At 57.7% G+C, this 14,212-nt stretch overlaps 1 protein-coding gene across 1 annotated transcript in view; it reads left to right on the forward strand.

Annotated features, from left to right (window-relative positions):
• The first annotated feature begins 6,980 nt into the window (after positions 1–6,980).
• The window catches only part of PDPK1 (3-phosphoinositide dependent protein kinase 1), a 52,292-nt gene continuing 45,060 nt past the window's right edge, over positions 6,981–14,212 (forward strand). Inside the window, exon 1 of the mRNA XM_058680352.1 lies at positions 6,981–7,123. Coding sequence (XP_058536335.1) covers positions 7,100–7,123 — 24 coding nt within the window. The 5' untranslated portion in view covers positions 6,981–7,099. The remainder of the gene's footprint in view (positions 7,124–14,212) is intronic.

Consider the following 14,212-nt stretch of genomic DNA (forward strand, 5'->3'; position numbering starts at 1 on the left):
TGCTGCTCTCTCTTCACTTCCCACACAGAAAGCCTGCCTTCCAGGCACCTCCTGGCCCCGAGGACTGCGAGGCGTCAGGGGCAGACCTTGGGGGCAGGAGAGGCTGGGGCAGGGGATGAACTCCACGTCGGAGTCCTGGTGCCACCCTCGCTGCCCCATGCAAGAGAACTGGCCGACTGGTCAGAGCCTGCACCTACACACTGCCCGAGCCAACAGCAGCAGCGCTGGAGCCCCTACGGAGCCCCCTGCCCGCCTCCACTGGATGGAGAGGGGCTGCTGGGGGCAGCGAGCAGGACAGGAGAAACCCAGCAGGACATTTTTAAAACTTGTGATAAAAATACAGATGACCAGTTCAGCCATCTGAGTCGTTTCTGAGTGTGCAGGTGTCGCTGAGTCACGCCGCTGCACAACCATCCCCTTCCACTTTTCCAAACCGGAAACTTGCACCTTCCCAGCTCCTGCTGCGCTGTGTTTCCAGGGCTATGTCACTGTCAACCTTTGGGGTGCTGGGGACCCCGGAATCCAGCAGCTTGTTGCCCAACCCCCCCGCCGTCCCGACTGTGGATGACTGCGGCCAGGACAGGGGGAGCGTGGTGCCGGGTGTCCACTGAGGCACCGGCTGGAGAACTGGGTGGGATGCAGGGATGGCGGCTGTGCCAGGCACCTGGCGGAGGTGGCGCGGGCACGCTCTTGTGGAGCCTGTTTAGTGCTGCGCATGCATGGGAGGCGAGTGCGGGCGCCACCTGGCGGCCACGCCTGAACACACGTCACGTGGGCGGTGGGAGGTGCCAGGGTCAAGGGGACCTGGGGCGTCCAGCGTCACCGGCTCCCTGGAGGCCAATTACGGTTGATGGGGGCGGCGTGTCCACGAGGGGCTTGTGCGGCAGCTTGGCCCGCCTTGTCCCTTGAGTCTTCCTCTCCTAGTTGCTCCAGAGTCCCGGACCTGCTCTCCCCGTCACTCCCAGTGCGTGGGCACTGTATCACCATCTCCTGGGGTGACGTTGCATTATCTGTCACTTCCAAGCCCACCGCCCGTCTGTCCAGCTGTGTCCAGAGGTGCCCTGAGCCTTGCCCCGGGGCCCAGGCCCAGCTGTTGGGGTGAGGGAATTAGGGATTCCTTGTCTGTCCCTTTTCATCTTTCAGGGAACCTGCCTAGCTCATCAAGGTCAGCTGATAAGGCAGAAATCTGGGACCCCTTCCTTGGCTGTCCTCCATCCATGCAGTGTGGCCACCCGCAAGTGCAAAGTGAGGACTGTGCCACAGGCTGGAGCCTGGACTTGCCTGAGGCACTCCCTCTGTGCCGTCACCCCTTGCTCCCTCCTACAGTGTAGCCGTACTGGGGGGGGGAGGCGCAGCCTGAGGTGAGCCTGTGTGGAAGTGGCCCCCAGAGGCCAGTGCAGGCTGTGACTCAGTGGCCACTTGGCTGGAGCAGGTCCGCCAGGGCCATAACCACCCCCATCCCGGAAACAGAAGATGGCTTTTCCCAGCTCACTGTGTAGACCACCAGGATGCAGGCCCCCGGCCTCTGGGGGGTTGCAAGCCACGGAAGGCAGCAGCAGGCAGTGGAGGCCTCTGGGGGTCCCGCTACCCTAGTGTGCTGCCCTGGCTGGAACATGACCTCACGATGTCAAACCTGAAGTCCCCCAGGGGCCAGGGGCAGAGGCTGTGGGCAGGCAAGGGACAGGTGAGAGCTGGGTGCGGCTGCCCAGCCAAGTCAGCTGCCAGTGGGCTGTACTGGGCCATGGGAGACCATTGCCCTGACAGCCACTGTCCTAGGAAAGGACTGCTGCGGTGAGGGGACCCGTCCGGCCCTGTACCATCTCCTGGAGCCTCCCTCCCTTCTTCCCTGTCTGTGTGCATAGCTCTGTTGGGAACCTCACACGCCTGTGCCGGTACAATCCATCCTGAGTCACTCAGCTTTCCATCACTGCGGGGAGGCATCTGACCGCATCGCGGAGAAAGCAGTGGGGTCAGCTGACGCACGGTCCTACAGGTTCCGTGGGGCGAGAAGGCGGGCGGCAGAGGAGCAGCCGGGCCTGATGCCCTCACCCGAGGGCTGGGGAGCCCCCTTTCCCAAATGCCACAACAGGAAGAAAGTTCTGCCCTCTTGGGAGCCACTCGGGTATGTATTTGCTGTGGCAGTTCAGCTGCTTGGGATGTACTTCCGCCTGGTCCTGGCGCTACTCCGCTTCTTCACCAGCTTCCTGCTGATGCACAGCCTGGGCACCCACAGGTGACGGCCCACCCACACGGGAGGCCTGGGCGCCCACAGGTGACGGCCCACCCACACGGGAGGCCTGGGCGCCCACAGGTGACGGCCCACCCACACGGGAGGCCTGGGCGCCCACAGGTGACGGCCCACCCACACGGGAGGCCTGGGCGCCCACAGGTGACGGCCCACCCACACGGGAGGCCTGGGCGCCGACAGGTGACGGCCCACCCACACAGGAGACTTGGTGAAGGTCCAGGCTCTGGCTTCTGTGTGCTAGGCTCAGCTGTTGTAGCTCTATGAAATGCTCATTCTGCTTTTCAAATGAATAAAAACGATTAACACTTTGGGTGTCTGCACTCTATGTCTGAATCCCTGGGTTTGAGTCCCACCTCCACTTCCAATTCCAACGTCCTGCTGACGCGCAGGGAGGCCCCGCCACCCCGCACACCCTGGGTGAGTCCCGGCCTAGTGAAGCGGCTGCAGGAATCTGGGCAGTGAACCAGCAGTAGGATGAAAGGGATCTGTCTCTGACTTAAATTAAAAAAAATGTAATACCCAAGAAACCAGTCCACGGGCGTGTAGCTGGGTGGTCTGAGAGTTGCATGTCCTGCGCTGGGGCACCTGCGTGTGGCACTGTGCCAACTCGGGATCCTGGCTTCCCACAGCTGCAGGCCTGGGTGGCCAGGGCGCCAATGAGGAGGGCTGCCGTCCTTGGGGCTGATGTGGACTATCACCTGGCCAGCCCAGGTGCTGACCTGGGCATTTGGGGACCACACAGATGACGTCAGTGTCTGTGCGTCTCAGATGCTAACAACAGAAGCCAGTCTGCTGCTCAGTGAGAATCCAGGCTGTGGTGTGGGACACCTTGGAGTCCTCTGCTGCTTCGGTTTCACTGTGTGCATGTGGCTGTCTGATCACACGTCCTGGGCCTCCTGGAACAGGCTCCTGTGCGGCTCACTTCTCCAACTCTACACTGCGGCTGCTTAGCCTGCCTCTCCTTGCGGATGCTCACTGCTCAGTAACTCCAGGTTCAGGTTGAAGCTGTGTGGCTCTGAACGGCTTTGCCTACTTGCCTTACATTCATGAGTGAGAGCCTCAGAATTTCCAAAAAGACATGCCCTTCTCCTCCCTTTTTATTTGAATCCACTTTTAAGATGGAAAATCATGGGTCTGGTGCGCTAGCATATTTGCTAAAGTCTTTGCCTTGCGCTGGGATCCCAAATGGGCACCAGTTCGTATCCCGACTGCTCCGCTTCCAATCCAGCTCCCTGCTTGTGGCTTGGAAAAGCAGTGAAGGACGGCCCAAAGCCTTGGGACCCTGCACCTGCATGAGTTCCGGCCATGTGGCTACTTGGGGAGTGAAATAGTGGATGGAAGATCTTTCTCTCTGTCTTTCCTTCTCTCTGTAAATCTGCCTTTCCAATAAAAATAAACAAATCCTTTTTTTAAAGATGGAAAATCATTCTAGAAAAGGTAGCAGTGGGAAATGATGGTGTCAACCTTACCCCTCTCACACATCGCCAGTAGTTACTGCTTTACAGGGTTTGCCTGGGGACTGGCTCTGCCTTCAGTGTCCGGTGGCCCTGCTTCCCATCCAGTTTGTGGGAAAGCAGTAGAGGATGACCCAAAGCCCTGGGACTCTGCACGCATGTGGGAAACCCGGAAAGACTCCCGTCTCTGATTTTGGTCCAGCCCAGTTGTGACTATTGTAATCTGGGGAATGAACCGGCAGGTGGAAGTGCATTCTCTCTGTCTCTTCTTGCTATCTCAGACTTTCAAGTAAAAATAAACCTTGAAGAAAAATATTTTAAAACTATTGCCTGTTACTTATGTCCTGAATATCTTTGTTTTTTTAAAATATTTATTCATTTGAAAGAGTCAGACAGAGAGAGACATATCTTGCATCTGATGGTTCACTTCCCAAATTGGCTGGGCCAGGCTGAAGCCAGGAGTCCGGAACTCCATCGGGGTCTCCCATGTGGACGCAAAGGCCTGACACCTCATCATCTTCCACTACTTTTCCCAAGCCTTTAGCAAGGAGTTGGCCTGGAAGTGGAGCAGCTGGGACTTCGGTTGACTGCCAGTTGCAAGTGATAGCTCAGTCTGCTATGCCGTAATGCCAGCCCCTCTTTAAACTTTAATGATACAGGTTTTTTAAAAAGATTTATTTATTTTTATTGGAAGTCACATATACAGAGAGGAGGAGAGACAGAGAGAGAGAGATCTTCTATTCGTTGATTCACTCCCCAAGTGACCGCAACTGCCGGTGCTGCGCCGATCCGAAGCCAGGAGCCAGGAACTTCCTCCAGGTCTCCCACACGAGTTCTGGGTCCCAAGGCATTGGGCCATCCTCGACTGCTTTCCCAGGCCACAAGCAGGGAGCTGGATGGGAAGTAGAGCTGCTGGGATTAAAACCAGCAACCATATGGGATCTCAGCACATTCAAGGCGAGGACATTAGCCTCTAGGCCACTGCACCAGGCCCATGATACAGTTTTTTAAAAAAGATTTATTTCAAAGGCAGAGTTGGGAAGGATAATAGATTTGTATGTGTGCATGTATATGTGTGTACACACACATGTACACGCACACGGAGGTCTTCCATCTGCTGGGTCACTCCTCAATTGTCTGTGAGAGTCAGGGTTAGGCCAATCAAAAGCCAGGAGCTTCATCCAGGTCTGCCCTGTGAGCACGGGGCCCAAGGCCTTGGGCTGTCTTCTACTACTTTCCCAGACACACTGGCAGGGACCTGGATCAGCGGGGGGGACTGGGGAGGCACCTCCTTGGGTGGCTTTCTGAGGGTGTGCCCGACTGAGATCCAACCATAGAGTCACCTGTGTGCGTCATGCAGCTGTATACACTATTCTAGAATGAGGATGAGCTGGAGCGAGAGAGAAAGCGCTTTCCCACCCACTGGTTCACTTCTGCCAATGTACACACTAGCCATGACTGGGCCAGCAACTCAATCCAGGTTCTCCTGTGGGTGGCAGTGCCCCAAGGCCGTGAACTGCCACCTGCTGCTGGAGCCCCTGGAGCTGCGGTGGAGAGGCAGTGGGTACAGGAGGGTACACTGTTGAGAAGGAGCCAGGCCAGCAGGCAGCAGGGCCTGAGCTCGGCACGGTGGTGCTGCACCTGCCCTGCAAAGACGGGGGTGCGTGCCCAGGTCCCAGTCCTGCCCACACGGCCGTGGGCAAGTGAAGCAGCTGTCCCGTGTCTAGTTCCCTCACTGGAAAAGTGGGGCAACAATCTCAGGTGTCCCTTACGGGGAAGTGCTCAGTAAATGTTAATGCCTGTTCCTTTTTTTTTTTTAAGATTTATTTATTTTTATTGGAAAGGCAGATCTGCAGAGAGTACAGAAAGATTTTCTGTCCTCTGGTTCTATATTGCTTTTGGAAATAGAAAAAAAAAAAACCACCTTCTTTAAAAATAGATGAGCCTGGGCCCGGCGGCGTGGCCTAGCGGCTAAAGTCCTCGCCTTGAACGTACTGGGATCCCATATGGGCGCCGGTTCTAATCCCGGCAGCTCCACTTCCTATCCAGCTCCCTGCTTGTGGCCTGGGAAAGCAGTCAAGGACGGCCCAATGCATTGGGATCCTTCACCCGCGTGGGAGACCTGGAAGAGGTTCCTGGTTCCCAGCTTTGGATCGGCGCACGCCGGCCCGTTGCAGCTCACTTGGGGAGTGAAACATCAGACGGAAGATCTTCCCCTCTGTCTCTCCTCCTCTCTGCATATCCGGCCTTCCAATAATAATAAAGTCTTTGAAAAAAGAAAAAAAAAAGAAAAAAATAGATGAGCCCAGGGGTGTGTTGTGGTATAGCTTGTTAAGCTACTGTCTGCTACCCTGGCATCCTATGTGGGCACTGGTTCAAGTCCTGGCTGCTCTTCTGATTCGATTCTGATTGTGGACTCGATGAGGCAGTGGAAGATAGATCAAGTGCCCAGGCTGTTGCAACCATTTTGGGGAGTGAACCAGCAGGTGGAAGCTCTCTCTCCTTCTCTAACAGGGAGAGATGGTAGCACTGCAGCTTAAACTACCACCAGTGAGCGCAGCAATCCCAAGCACTTGGGCTGCACCCACAGTGCCTGGTCCCAGTCCGCCGTCGGCCATCTGGGAAGTTGGACCAGCGGGTGGACAACCTCCCCCTCTGTGTAACTTTCACGGAAGTCAATCTTCTGACAAAATGCACACACAAAACACAGGCTTTGGGTCCAAACCGACAGTCGCCGTGCGAATGGACTGTAGCTGAACGGTACCTGCAACCTGTGCGTGTGGGTGGTCGCGGTCAAAACAGCAGCGTCCGCATAGGAAGAGGGACCCCCGCCCTGGCGGGACGGGGTGCCGGGGGTGTCCCTGCGACAACGGAGCGAGGAGAAGCGCTGCTTCGCTGCTTCATCCAGGGCTTGAAAGCCCCAGTTTTCCTTCTGCAAACATTCCCGACTTCGGAAACCGGACAAGCGGCGCTTTTCGGGGTCCGCACCGCGGGTTCGAGCCCGGGCCGCGTCGCTGCCTCGGGTGCGAACTCTGGACCTTGGGGCGCCGGGACGACCGGGTGACAGGCAGCCCCGCCCCGCCGGGCTCGGCATTGGCTCGCCTGGCGTGCCCGTCCCCCGGCGGGGCAGGGCCGGCTCGCGGCCGCCGAGTCCGCACCCGGAAATGCGGCCCCGCAGGTGCGGGCGGGGTCCGCGCGGGCGCCGCGGAGCGACGTCGCGGTCAGCCAATGCGCGTGGGCGGCTGCGGCGGCGCTGCGGAAGTCCCGCCCGGCGTGGCGCGGGGGCGGGGCGGCGCCGGGGGCGGCGGGCGCAGGGTGAGGGCGGCCATTGCTGGGGCTCCGGCGCGGGGCGGAGGACGCTGAGGGGGCGCCGGAGGCTGGGCGCCGGCCGGGGCCCATGGCCAGGACCACCAGCCAGCTGGTGAGTGCGCGGCGGCGGCGGGCGGGCCGTTAGCTCCGGCCGGGCCGGCCCGCTGAGGGTCCCCGAGGCCGGGCGGAGCCTTGGCTGCCTCGGCCGGGCCGCGCTCGCTGCTCGGCCTCCCCTGGCCGCCCCGGGTCGTGGCGCCGGCCGGGCCGCGCGGGGGAGGCCTGGAGGTGTCACCGGGCCAGGCGGGGTGGAAGTGCCTGGAAAGTTTGTTTCCGAGTCGGCGCGGCCTCTGCTCTGGGGCTCGCCTCGTGTCCGGGGTGCGGTGGAGCCGGCCGGAGCAGCACCTAATGCTCCGGGCGCCTGCCCGGTGGCCCCTTCCTGCTGCGCCCCGGGGAGGCTTGGGGAGGTCGGGCTGCAAGCGTCGCCCAGGGCGAGGGAGATGGCAGATAGAAGGGACCTTGCAGGCAAAAGACCCAAACAGAGCGGCCGTTGGTTGAGTCCGAGTCACACGCTGTCCTGCCAGGGGCCCCCAGGGGTCTCTGGTTTCCCCTGTTGCTATAAGTCTCCCGGGGTGGTGATGTTTTCCTTGGGTGAACTTCCTGGAGTCTTGGGACGTGGTTGGACTCGAAGGTGTAGATCTTGGGCGGTGGGTGCTGGAAGAATGGGAGGCTGCAAAAGGCAGAGCCCTGCAGACACGGCTGACCCCCTAGCCTGCAGGCGTTCGGCCTCCTCGTGTGGGGGCTGTGGGTCCCCGAGGTTGAAGTCTGAGTTCTCCTTGAGCCCCACAGCTCATCCTGGGGCATGACTGACCCGGAGCCTGCTGGGAGGAGGGCTTGCCCTGCGGGAGGTAGTGCTGGGGCCAGGAGCCCTAGGGTGCATGGGGCTGCACTGTGGGTGGAGGGACCCATACAGCTGACTGCAGCTGCTCACTGAGCAAGCTTGGGCGTGCAGAGAGCAGAAGTGGGTTTTGGGGGGCAAGCAGCCCTCCCCAGGAGGAAGTGAGTGCTGTGGCCGTGAGCTGGGGTCCCTACATAGGTTGCCCAGCCTCGGGTTTTTGCTTGGGGACAGACAGACTTGATCACAGACATCAGGGTGCTACTGCAAGCCTGAGTGACAATCCTGGGGTCCGCGCATTTGTGACTGTTTAGGCGTCAGGGAGCCATGTGCACTGTGCAGGGAGGTGGTGGGCTGCTCCCACTTCCTGAGGGGCCAGTCCTGAGGTGTAGGTGCTGAGGGAGGCCCTTCCTGGGTACCTCAGGGGGGAGGTGGGCTGTGCCTCACTCGGGAAAGACCCGGTATCACCTGACTTGTCCTTGGTCCCCAGTGTCTGTGTCCAGGCCCCGCATTGGTCCTGCGTGTTCTGATGGCCGGCTGGGGCAGGAGGTGTGTGTCTGTAGGCAGCTGGCTGAGCTCAGTGACTGCTCGCCGCTTCCTGAGGGAACCTGGATCCCTGCTTGGGGGAAGGCCGCGTGTTTTGGTTTTGCTGGAGGGCAGAGCTGGGGATGGGCAGTGTGGTTGCCTGTGGAAGGACATGCAGGGGTCCTGGGCAGTGGAGCAGGTGTGTCTGTCCAGGGTGCCAGCAGCAGTACTCAGCTGGTCCTGATGCTGCTGTGGGCTGCTTGGGGGAGCGGTTCTCTCTCCAAGGCAGATGGGGCTCCCAGCTGTCTCCCTGTGGTTTTGGACAGGAGAAGCTGACAGCTGCTCCAGCAGGTTGGGGCTGCTGTGGACAGCTGAGTGGCCCTCCTGAGGGATGGAGTTGGGCCCACGGCGGTGGGCTGGCAGGCATTGCTGGGGTGAGGGGTGAGCAAGGCTGGTTGCCTTGGACGTGACACGTTGGGAGGACAGCGGCCCCTTGTGAGGCCCTTGGTGTTTGTAGAGGGTTTGGGTAAGGATAGATCTCCGGGGGCTCCCCGTTGCTGCTGAGGCAGTGGGTGCCCCTGCTTGGCGGGGAGGGCTGCTGGGTGGGGGGGAATATGGCCCTGCTGTGCAGAGACGGGGTCGAAGGGTGGTTTTCCCGGAGGAAGTGGCTCTGTGGAGAAAAGTTTTGCACAAAGAATCATCAGGTGTTCCCGGCAGTGCGTTGCACATTTTCAGGAGACCCCAGGGCTTTAATGTAGAGGATGGGTGATGTTCGGTGTCCAGCCGTCAGGTCCCAGGCTTCTGGGCTTCCGGACGGCTGTCGGGGTGTGATCATGTGGCTGCACGAAGTCTGTTTCCATCCTTTCAGTCTAGAACATTTTCCTGGTGTTTTAACTGAAACTTTACTGCTGGACGTGCCAGGCTGTTGGGATGTGTTCATGCAGAGGGTCTGGTCTGTGAGTGCCCTGGGGTGGCAGAGTTGTGTTCAGGAGGGGCAGTGCTGCAGTCCCATCCCTGGCAGTGGACTTCAGTGGCCCTGGCAGGGCACGCGGGCAGGAGCTTTCTCTTGGGGCTTTATGCAGGCCAGGAAAGGTGGGCATGTGGCTCCCGGGAGGCCCGGTGGCTTTCCTCTTCGCACAGCATGGTCAGGTGCCTGCTGATGGCCTCTGTACTAGCGTCTGTTCCAGAGGGGCCTGCAAGGAAGGGCAGGGTGGCAAGGCGGGTTCGCATGCCGGGCTGGGCCACCTGCCTCTGCACTCACTCCTGCTTACTGGTGAGCGGCTTGTTAAAGGCCCACTCTTCGACCTGTTGTTCTCTTTTGGGATTTATTTTATTTATTTAAAATGATAGATTTGTTTTGTCTTGTTTTTGATGATGTTTACACAGTGGAGAAGGATGCATGCCCCGTGTGGACCACCGGTGAGGATGGGAAGAGGCCAGGAGGGAGGGAGTATGGGGAGACCACTGCTTCCAATCTCCCTGTCCTTCCTGTTTCCGGGGAAAGAGGAGAGAGACGAGGATGGAGCCGCTCCCACAGCCTAGCCACAGCAGTGCCCGAGGCTGTGGGACAGCGCTCGATGTTGTCACCCTGGGTCCTCACCGTAGAACATGTCCTGGGCGCTGCTTCAGTGGGTCAGTGGTTCTGAGGTGGTGCTGCTTGCTCCCGAGAGGAGGCAACCCTTCCAAGGTCTGCTGGCTGGCGTCGCCCACCTGGGTCTCCGCTCATGCAGACACTTGCTGTGAGGCCTTAGCTGGGCTCTGCCCTCCATCCTTTTCCGTGCTGTGAGACGTGCTTCAGTGACCAAGGAGACCACAGCCTGGGAGCGCCCAAAGAAACCTCGTCTCCGGGGACCCAGCCTGGACTCCTGTGTATGCCACTTCTGATCTAGCTCCATGTTAGTGGCCTGGAAGAAGCAAGAGTAGATGGCCAGGGCCCAGCGCTGCAGCCTGGCAGCTAACGTCCTCGCTTTGTATGCGTTGGGACCCCATATGGGTTTGTGTCCCAGCTGCTCCACGTCCCTTCCAGCTTCCTGCTTATGGCCTAGGAAAGCAAGGAATCATGGCCCAAAGTGCTGGGGCCAGGATCTTTGTGGGAGACCCTGGAGAAGCTCCTGGCTTTGGATTGAATCTGCCCCAGCTGCTGTGACCACTTCGGGAGTGAACCAGTGCACGGAAGCTCTTTCTCTGTCCTCCTCACTCGTGAATCTGTCTTTCCAATAAAAATTAATCAGTCTTTTTTCTTTTTAAGATTTATTTGTATTTATTGGAAAGTGAGATATACAGAGAGGAGGAGAGACAGAGAGGAAGATCTTCCGTCCGATGATTCACTCTCCAAGTGAGCGCAACCGCCAGTGCTGCACCGATCCGAAGCTGGGAACCTGGAACCTCTTCCGGATCTCCCACACGGGTGCAGGGTCCCAAAGCTTTGGGCCGTCCTCGACTGCTTTCCCAGGCCACAAGCAGGGAGCTGGATGGGAAGTGGAGCTGCCGGGATTAGAAGCGGCGCCCATATGGGATCCCGGGGCGTTCAAGGCGAGGACTTTAGCCACTAGGTGACGCCGCCGGGCCCTAGACTTCTTTTTTAAATATGTGTATTTATTTGGAAAGCAGAGTGGCATAAGGACACACACACACACATTTTTTCCATCCACGATCACTCCTGAAGTGACCCAGAACCCCATGCAGGTCTCCCACGTCTCGGACCATTCTGCGCTGCTTTGGCAGAGCCACCTGTGGCTCAAGCCAAGAGCTCAGCTGGTGTCACTGGTGGCAGGAACCCATGTGCCACAGTGTGTGCCACAGGGAGAGAGGCGGACACGCACAGGCACCTTCCACCTGCTGTTTCATTGCCCAGACACCCACAGCAGCCGTGCTGGGTTGGGAGCTGGCAGCTGCCTCCTGCATTTGTGCCATTCCCTGCTACTTTCCAGGGTCAGCAGGAAGTTGGATCTGAAACAGAGCAGAATTTCAGATCCGGTCCTCAAGTAAAAGGTGCAGGCGTTCACAGCAGCATGCTAACGGTGGGCCTCTTGATGCTCACTTATTTGAAAGAGAAAACACGCTCCCTTCCTTGCGCTGAATCCCTGCAGCAGCTAGACCTGGTGCTGGGAACCCAGTGCAGGGCTCCTGCTGGGGTGGCAGGAGCCCAGCCACACTGCTGCTTCTCAGCGCTACATTAGCAGGAAGCTGCAGAGTAGCAGAGGCTGGGCACCCCCAGGCACTCTGATGCGGAGTCCACCTGCCAAGCCAGACCCCGCCCCTCGTGCCATGCAGACATGGACCGGCTGAGTGCCACCGTATTTGCTGTGGACTTGGGATTGAAAAGGAAGATAGCGCTCTCTTTTGAGTGTATATTAACCACAATAAAAATACCATGTAGTTAAAAAAGCACTTTGTGGGGGCTGGCGTGATGGCTTTAGTGACTAAATCCTTGCCTTGCATGTGTTGGGATTCCAGATGGTCATTGTTTTGTGTCCCAGCAGCTCTGCTTCCCATCCAGCTCCCTGCTTGTGGCCTGGGAAAGCAGTGGAGAACGGCCCAAATCCTTGGGACCTTGCACCCGCGTGGGAGACCCAGAGAAGTCTCCTGGTTGCAGATTGGCTCAGCTCTGGTCATTGAGGCCACTTGGGGAGTGAACCAGCGGAGGGAAAATCTTTCTGTCTCTGTAAACCTGCCTTTCCAAGAAAAAGAAAAAGCTTAAAACAAAAAGAGCGCCCTATGACTGCTAAGCAAAGTGAATGACTCAGTACCCGAGTGGGGACAGCGTCCTCAGTGCCTACACTGCACAGTTACACTAAGCAAAGTGAATGTACTCAGTGCCCGAGTGGGGACAGCGTCCTCAGTGCCTACATTGCACAGTTACACTAAGTCACATCATGGCTTCAGATCCAGCTCTTTGAAACAGAAAGACTGATTTTCTTTTCTTTTTTAAATTTTTTTGAACGATTTATTTATTTTTATTACAAAGTCAGATATACAGAGAGGAGGAGAGACAGAGAGGAAGATCTTCCGTCCAATGATTCACTCTCCAAGTGAGCGCAACGGCCGGTGCTGCGCCGATCCGAAGCCGGGAACCAGGAACTTCTTCCGGGTCTCCCACACGGGTGCAGGGTCCCCGAAGCCGGGAACCAGGAACTTCTTCCAGGTCTCCCACACGGGTGCAGGGTCCCAAGGCTTTGGGCTGTCCTCAACTGCTTTCCCAGACCACAAGCAGGGAGCTGGATGGGAAGCGGGGCTGCCGGGATTAGAACCAGTGCCCATATGGGATCCTGGCATGTTCAAGGTGAGGACTTTAGCTACTAGGCCACCGTGCCGGGCCCAGAAGTACATAAATCTTACCAAAAATATATGGGAAAGCAATTGAGTACAGCCCAAAGCCTTGGGACCCTGCACTCATGTGGAAGATCCAGAGGAGGCTCCTGGCTTCAGATCAGCTCAGCTCTGGCCGGTGCAGCCGCTTGGGGAGTGAACAGGTGGATGGAAGCAAGATTTTCTGTCTGTCGTTTCCTCTGTAAATCTGACTTTCATGTATATATGTGTATATATATATTTAAATCTTATGAAAATATATAAAATCTTATTTTTATTTTGCCAGACCATTTGGAAGGCTGATTGTCATAGAATGTTCTAGCACCTGGATTTGTCTCATTAGGTTAGATTCAGGCTAAGTATTTATGGCAAGAATAATGTGCTCAGGAGATGATGTGCTGGGTAGGGACTCTTAATTTCTTCTCTTTCTATAATGGACTATTTTTAGGAGAGTTCTAGGTTTATGGAACAGTTGCAAAGAAGGCAGGAATTGTCACACACACTGTGCCCAGACGTCTCAATCACTTTTACTGATGCCTTTCATTTTGTTCTGTCTGTGACAGATGATGAACTAATATTGATAAATGGTAGTCTGTGACTTATTTGACATTCCTTATTTATAAGTTTTGTTCTGATTTATTTGAAAAGTGCAGTGACAGAGAGGTCCTCCCTCTGCTGTCTGATCTCTGAGCTGTGTGTGCCGGCTCGAGCCAGGAGCCTGGAGTCCCGCTGGCTGTGCAGGTGGACCTCAGGGACCAAGGGCGCAGGCCGTCAGCCACTGCCTCCCACAGTGTGCTTCAGCGGGAGGCGGGGTCAGAGCTAGTCAGGGCTTGAACCCAGGCACTGCAGGAGCGGCATGCAGGCAATTCATGTTATGGCTTCTTTAAAAACACTTATTTTTTTTTTTTTGAAGTCGGAGTTGCACAGAGGGAGGAGAGGAGAGATAAAGAAGAGAAGGGAGGGAGGGAGAGAGGGAAAAACCTTCCGTCCACTGACTCATTCCCCCAGTGGCCAGGCTGGGCGGCCAGGAGCAAGGTGCCTGGAACGCCATCTGAGTGTGCTGTGTCGGTGTCAGGGACCCGAGCCTGCGCCTCCTCCCGTTGCTAGCCCAGGAGCGGTACAAGTGAAGCAGCAGTCAGCAGTCAGTGGGCTGCTGGTGCCGCAGGTGGCGGGCCGCTCTGGCTTGAAACACACTCCTGTCTGCAGCCAGGGCTCTGGGCGAGCTGCCTGGGTGCCCATGGCTTCTCCAGAGCTGTGCTGTTGCTGCGGCACGGGCAGCAGCCCCACAGCGGCCTCGCAGCCTGGCCCCAGGCCTTGCCTTGTTGGAGCTGCGGACGGGGGCCAGCAGCCGTATGGGGATGCTGTTACACCTGTGGCCAGATCCGGAGTGCAGTGTGGGGTTGTGTGGGTAGTGTCCTGGGCTGAGGCTCCCTGCCTTCCTCACTGTTGTGTTCGCCCGAAGTCTCCAACCTGGGT

The sequence above is a fragment of the Ochotona princeps genome, chromosome 24, assembly GCF_030435755.1.
Source record: "Ochotona princeps isolate mOchPri1 chromosome 24, mOchPri1.hap1, whole genome shotgun sequence".
NCBI classification, from domain to species: Eukaryota; Metazoa; Chordata; class Mammalia; order Lagomorpha; family Ochotonidae; genus Ochotona; species Ochotona princeps.